The 7,421-nt window shown below is 40.7% G+C and overlaps 1 protein-coding gene across 2 annotated transcripts in view; it reads left to right on the forward strand.

The window, feature by feature from the left end:
- Positions 1–2,871: 2,871 nt before the first annotated feature.
- LOC119301199 (transcription factor TGAL7-like) overlaps positions 2,872–7,421 on the forward strand; it is a 9,644-nt gene continuing 5,094 nt past the window's right edge. Inside the window, exons 1-9 of one of the 2 annotated variants that reach the window (XM_037578124.1) lie at positions 2,872–3,145; positions 3,824–3,924; positions 4,413–4,477; positions 4,579–4,761; positions 4,872–4,958; positions 5,248–5,307; positions 6,057–6,134; positions 6,244–6,301; positions 6,453–6,721. In XM_037578124.1, coding sequence (XP_037434021.1) covers positions 3,042–3,145; positions 3,824–3,924; positions 4,413–4,477; positions 4,579–4,761; positions 4,872–4,958; positions 5,248–5,307; positions 6,057–6,134; positions 6,244–6,301; positions 6,453–6,721 — 1,005 coding nt within the window. In that variant the 5' untranslated portion in view covers positions 2,872–3,041. The remainder of the gene's footprint in view (positions 3,146–3,823; positions 3,925–4,412; positions 4,478–4,578; positions 4,762–4,871; positions 4,959–5,247; positions 5,308–6,056; positions 6,135–6,243; positions 6,302–6,452; positions 6,722–7,421) is intronic. The other variant, XM_037578123.1, reaches the window with a different exon arrangement.

Here is a 7,421-nt window from a genome sequence, read left to right on the forward strand (position 1 = left end):
TTCTCCAATTCGGCCTCCTGCCATAAGGGGGGGGGGCGCCACCCCTTGTAGGCTAGTGTGCTCCCCTCCCATGGCCCATATGGCCCATATATTTCTCCCGGGGGTTCCGGTAACCCCTTCGGTACTTCGATAAATACCTGATACACTCCATAACACTTCTGGTGTCAGAATACTATCGTCATATATGTCAATCTTTACCTCTCGACCATTTTGGGACTCCTCGTCATGTCTGTCATGTCATCAGGGACTCCGAACAACATTTAGTCACCAAATCACATAACTCATATAATACAATATCGTCATCGAACGTTAAGCGTGCGGACCCTATGGGTCCGAGAACTATGTAGACATGACCGAGAAACCTCTCCGGTCAATAACAAATAACGGAACCTGGATGCTCATGTTGGATCCTACATATTATACGAAGATCTTTATCTGTCGAACCGTTATGACAACATATGTTATTCCCTTTGTCTATCGGTATGTTACTTGTCTGAGATTCGATCATCGGTATCTTCATACCTAGTTCAACCTCGCTACCGGCAAGTCTCTTTACTCGTTCCGTAATACATCACCTCGTGACCAACTCCTTAGTCGTTTGCTTGCAAGCTTATGATGTGTATTACTGAGAGGGCTCAGAGATACCTCTCTGATACTTAGAGTGACAAATCCTAATCTCGATCTATGCCAACTCAACAAACACCTTCAGAGATACATGTAGAGCAGCTTTATAATCACACAGTTACGTTGTGACGTTTGATAGCACATAAGGCATTCCTTCGGTATCCGGGAGTTGCATAATCTCATAGTCGAAGGAATATGTATTTGACATGAAGAAAGCAATAGCAATAAAACTGAACAATCAATATGATAAGCTAACGGATGGGTCTTGTCCATCACATCATTCTCCTAATGATGTGATCCGTTTATTAGATGACAACTCATGTCCATGGTCGGGAAACCTTAACCATCTTTGATCAATGAGCTAGTCAAGTAGAGGCTCACTAGGGACACAATGTTTGTCTATGTATTCACATATGTATTTAGGTTTCCAATCAATACAATTCTAGCATGAATAATAAACATTTATCATGAATAAGGAAATATAAAATAACAACTTTATGATTGCCTCTAGGGCATATTTCCTTCAAAAACATGATGCAAAATGGATGTATCAGAGCCATAGCGACCCCACAACCGACAATGCACCAGGAAGCTCCGGATCAAAGGGAGTTTAGTAATAGATGAGTATCATCAACAAAGTTATTGTATCGCACCCACCTTCATATTTTGGACTACATAGGCCCTTATGTACATGATCAATGTAATTCTTGCATCGACATTGATAAATTTGATTAAACCTCAACTTTTCGGACTAAAATTTGATAACACTTAGTTCACACATAGTCTCTTGACCATTTTTCATTAAACGTCAAAATCCAATAAGGTACTAGATGCACCTTTTCGAATTAGATGACAATGGCCAATATGAAATAAACCTAAACTCGAAGTGGCAAACACAAAAAATAAAATGAGAGATTACACAAATGGAAGTTCTCATAGTCTTCCATCTACTAAGAAGAGACCGGGTTTAATCCTTTTCCGATCTTTAGCGTATCATCTTGTCCTTTGACGGTCCTAGTCGATCACATTAATGGACACAACTCCCATCCCAAGATTCGTTATAAATGAGTATAGCGAGGAGCGAATAATTGAATTTGTGATCAATATATCTCACAAACCTGTGACCATCGACAATGATTCTATTAATGGAATTAAGAAGTAATGGCTAAAATGATATGATAAGATTTAACGGGTAGTCACGGAAGGAGAGAAAAGACAAACATATCTTTTCCAATAATAATACGATCAATGTGGACTAATATGTTCCCACCCCTATGGCCCTCTCCTTCATTAAATTTTTTGTATCATCTTCTTGCATTTTCAAATAATTAGCACCTGTGGAGGTTGAGCTACATGTAACCCCTTATCCTCACCCCTCCAACAACATTGCTTTGAGATCTGTGCTCTCCAACTTACTATGTAATTTTTTTTGTTTCTCTCAAATGAAACAACATATGGACTTCAAACTTTGCAAATCAAACAAACTTTAGAACTTCAACGTGTGAAAAAGCATTCAGGCTTTTTGGTTTGACATAAATATACAAAATGAGACTTTTTTAATAAAAAATTATTTAAGCATTTAAAGTACATGAAAAAAATTCAAAAGTTTTTTTTTCAAATTATTGCTAGAATTTTTTATTGTTCTGAAAAGTTTGAAGTTTATATGTTGTTTCATTTGAGAGAAGCAAAAAAGACAAATTTTCCTGCACGGATCGCGATGCCAAAATGGATGGCTAAGATAAGGTGTACCATATAACTCAATCTACAGAAAACCACACTCAATAATTAGGCTATAGTAAGGAGGAGATTTAGCCTCTTTACAATTGGCGGCACATCTTCATATCTTCTTTGTCGATCCCTATGTGACCGCACGCATCGCCACCCAAATCTTATATATACGCTTTTAACGAGGAAATATTAATTAAATAAATTCTCTCCAATAATATCTTGGCTCAACATCGCTAGGTAAAAAAAACTAGCAGACATGTAGTGGCAAGACTGATATGAACTTGAATAGGAAGTGTTAAGAATGAGAAGAACAAATTTGAATGGTAGAAATAAAATTTCTCACAATCTGCCAATTAATACAGACTAGCTAGTATTTGCTCAACCCTTAACTCTCTCTCTCTCTCTCTCTCTCTCTCTCTCTCTCTCTCTCTCTCTCTCTCTCTCTCTCTTAAAAGTCTTCTTCTCTCTTGGTCAAAAGATAAGGGGAGTAGGGGGGAGATTTTAGGTGACTTCCAGACGAAAAGCTACAGCCCTTTCTTTATATCTTTGGTGCCAAGTATAAAAGAAGAGTGCAAACAGAAGTCAGTTGCAATTAATATCTGATTTTGTATCCTTTTGCTAGAGATGTGCATAGTGTGAAGAGAGAGAGAGACGAGGTGGAGGATGGTCAGAGCCTTCATAAGGGCTTCATGGGAGGCATCAGAGAAGAAGATCACCACCATCACCAACCCACGGAGCTCCCCCTGGGCTTCTGGAGCGCCCCGCCACCGCCGATGATCGCCTCTTCCTCCATGTAAGTTGATCACACGAGCTCTACGTTTTCCCCTCTTCTTTTGGCCTTTCCAGAGTTCTCTCCTTGAGTCTCCCCCCAGCCTCCACGCAAAGAGATGAACAGCACACTTTTGCTTGTTTGGTTCCATAGAATAGCTAGGAATTCACCAACTCCATACTGATATTTGTTCCTTCTGGTTCTCTGTTCTCACCTTTTGGTTTCCCCCGCTTCCTCTCTAGGTTTAATTTTATTTTGTCAGTCTCCGAAGAATTTTTCTTGTGTGCCTATGCATAGAGGTAACTAGTTTAATTAGCAAAACGACCAAGATTCTTCTACCGTCATTTGACATCTTGTGGAGTTTGGGTTTTTGATGGCTTTGAAGAATTCATACACAGACATATATGAGGAACTGTTCAGCACTCGATCATTATGTCAAATTACTTATCTAGTGATTAGTTAGGGACATGGAAGTAGTTTAGGGGCTGAGATAAGGAAAGAAGGAAACAAACTTTCCAAATATTAGGATACAATTCTTTTCCTTGTACCTTTCAGCAAGTAGCTAAGATCAAAACTTTTTTAATGGATTTCACACACCGACTCTTCTATCTGCTCCATTAAAGAAAAGTTGTGTTCCTACTTGCTTCCTGATGTATTCAACTACCGACTATTGCTTGTTTCCTCATCCAATTTCCTTTCTAGGAGCAAGGAGTCGACGAGCTACGACATGGCAGATTTCGATCAAACGGCAATATTTCTCTACCTAGATGGTCATGATCCACAGTCGATTCAGGAACAACGACGTAAGTTTTCGGAAAAAAAAACCCACTTACATACATATGCTTAATCACCCAGTTTTCTGTGTCTAATTTGTTGTTGGTTTCGTGTGTTTTGTTCCTGATGATGTGTTCCTTCTTGGTATGGATTTGGTAATTCTTCCTGTGTGAAGAGTGTGACATGTAACAGACTGTCTCCCCCCTTTGCAAGAACTTGATCTTAAAGAAGCTATAAATATTCCTTCTTTCCTCTTCTCACACATTCCTTTCCATTTGCGCCTTCTCATGCACCCTGTTGAATTGCAGCCCCAGAAGCATGCGTTACAAGTACCACATGTATTTAAGATCGAAAGCACTTTCTCCAAGAGCGATTAGTGTTAATTCTGGATTAATTCCATTCGCTCAATATTTCTAGCTATAGCTAGCTTCCAAAGCACCACGCAACATCTTTTTCTCTATCTCTCTCTATCTACGAGTTGCAGCACCTTGTTAATCAATCCTACTCCCACTTGCAGAAACTCTGAACATCTTCCCCTCGCAGCCCATGCATGCCGCCGAGCCGCTTAACCCTACTGCAAAGGTACGTATATGCGTACGTATGCACGCAAATTACACAATATATACGGTCAATTTAATTGATTTGTCATGGATGGCGTGGTGGTGATATGTTTGTAAGTGTAGATTAATGGCGGCGCAGTCATGGCGGCCATGCTTGCTAATGGCGGTAACCCGCAGCAGGCGTCTCCAAAGAGGCCTGAACAGCAGCAGCAGCTGGTGCTGCAAGGTGCCGCCGGCGGCCCCAATGCAACACCCTTGCTGACTGGTTCAGCCAAGGACAACAAGAACAGTGCCAGTCTCATCAAGGTATCTTATTTTACAATTTCTTCCTTCCTATCTACAAAAGTATAGGCAGAATATATGTAGAAATGTCCCCCCTTTCTCTCACATGTTTTTGTAACAAATGTGGCTTGCAGAAGGAAGGAACCAGCAGTGGGAAGGGTGCAACATCATCTAGCACAGACCCAGATAGGGAAGGGAACAGGAGAACACAGGACCCTAAGGTAAACTAGCTAGGCTACTGATTCGGGCAGGCCTCCTTTCTAAAGAAAAATCTTCACAAATAGTAAATATTTTGAAACATAATAATTTAATTAGTCTAAAGGTAGAATAACATAACTAATTAGAAGAGGTTTTCTTATAGAAAACTAATTAGGAGAGGGTGAACAGTCACTGTCTACAGGGCAGGCAGGCTACACACATACATACAAATGGTAGTTAACCCTAGCTGCATATATATGTTATGACTCTTGACTTTGACATGTGTGTGTATTTTATATGTGCATGTTGCAGACACTGAGGAGGCTTGCACAGAATAGAGAGGCAGCCAGGAAAAGTAGGCTCAGGAAGAAGGTGAGTCAGTCAACCAAGAAACACCGTAACTTAAAGAAACAAATCATGCATGCATATATTTCTGTATGTACATATCTTCATAAACATACATTAATACATGTGGCATTAATTAAGGTCGAAACATATGTGTATACGCTGTTCATATGCAAGTAACGCCGCCATTAGTCAACTATACTTTTCCCTTCACTAAATAAATGGGGTTTCATTGTCTGCTAGTAGTGATTAAATGAGATTTGTGATGTAGCAGTTTTTGGCTCTTTCTTTCAGACTTATGTGCTCAGGGATATCTTTATTTTCTTGAACTTGACACACCAACTAGCTAGAGAACTATGTTAGTACTTTCCAAGAGTGTTATCGCTATTTATGTTTCGATATTCCCAGGTGCAATATATTCTGATCATGCCGTGGCTGGTTGGCTCTACAAACTAATATAGCACCTCAAGACCTATGGTTATTTGTGCCAGTTATCTCCCATTATTATGTGCGAGCAGATATAGAAATTAGACTAATTTAGTAGCAGAAAAGTAAGCTTTGTATGCTACCAAATTTCCATGCATCTTCCTGATATATTTAAGGAAAATAACTTTTCTATGTCGTTGAGTGAACTCTTCAATCAAGCGCTGTTTGAATATTTCTAGATCCAGGACGTTCAAAAACTGAAATAGAATGTGCATCTACCATACGCCTTGATGCAGCATATGTAACTATGTAAGGAACTAATTAGAGGTAATTACCTCTTCATTCTTCAGGCTTACATCCAACAGTTGGAGACAAGTAGGATTAGGCTAAGCCAGATCGAACAACAGGTTCAAGCAGGAAGAGTACAGGTAACTAAAACGGAAAGCAACACTTGCTTTTTTTTATTAACTCTCCTAGCTAGAGTTATCAATCGGTTAGTGACAACTGACAAACTCCATGCTAAAATAACTACTGCAGGGTGTCTTGTTGGGTACTGGAGATCACCACCAAGGCCTTCCATCTGCCCCTTCATTTGGTAATGAGACACTCAAAACCAACCAATCAATCAGTCCCTTTAATTTTACGAATTACTAAAACAATCCTTTAAATGTGTTTCTAATTATGCATTTACTAGTTAACAACTCGATATTATTTCTAATATTCCACATGATATCTATGATGGACAGCTGGTATGTTTGACATGGAGTATGGGAGATGGGTGGAAGAGCACAGCAAGTTGATCTTCCAGCTCAGGGCATTGTTGAACGACAATGCGCCGGACAACCAGGTGCAGGTGTTGGTCGGTGGTGCCATGGCACATCATGAAGAGTTGCTAAACCTCAAGGCCGCGATTGCTAGGACTGACATCTTCCATCTCTTATGTGGTGTGTGGGCCAGCCCCGCAGAACGTTGCTTCCTTTGGTTGGGTGGGTTTCGACCCACAGAGGTCATCAAGGTATGCACACAACAGTTTGATTATTTTGCAAGGAATGGCCTAGCCATTCAATACCAAGGATGGTCTCTAAGGGTTGCTATTCTCGCTTAATTGAATATCATGTTCCGGGTAGTATTTCCTAGCTAGTGTATGTATTCAACCATGTGGTTTTCTGGGTGAGGGGGGAGGGAGGATTGTGGAAGCAAGTGTAGGAGGTCAAATTGTGGGCCCTTGATGAGCGAAGAGGAAGTGCAAAAAGATTTTGATGTGCAATTACTTTTCATGTTCTATCTCTGCCATTCAGTCCTCGGGTGGCAAGAGAGAAGGCGGATCTCTTCGCGCTTGTGAGAGTCTTTGTCTAGTTTGTTAGGTTTTTGTGTCCTCATGTTGTTTGTTTGGGTGATCGAGACAAAGGTATAGTGAAATAAGTACCTTGCCCACATCCACATCACAGTGACATTGGTTCCGGCGACACAACAAGGAGCATGAGCGTTGATTTCCGCAGATCCATTAGATCAGGTTGTGGGGAAGAGTCGTCAACCACGATGCTTCAGAGAAGCAGAGACAGGAGGGGGCATGGGAGAGCAGCGCGTTGCTCCGTTGGTCAGTTGTACGGGAGCGCACAAACAGCCCACCCGGGTTCGAGTCTCAACTCTCCCCGTGGTGCTCAGGTTGTTTCTTCTATTAAAAAAATGCCATCAAGGGCTAGACCTAGTTGGTC

Source organism: Triticum dicoccoides, chromosome 5A (genome assembly GCF_002162155.2).
Source record: "Triticum dicoccoides isolate Atlit2015 ecotype Zavitan chromosome 5A, WEW_v2.0, whole genome shotgun sequence".
In the NCBI taxonomy this organism is placed as follows: domain Eukaryota; kingdom Viridiplantae; phylum Streptophyta; class Magnoliopsida; order Poales; family Poaceae; genus Triticum; species Triticum dicoccoides.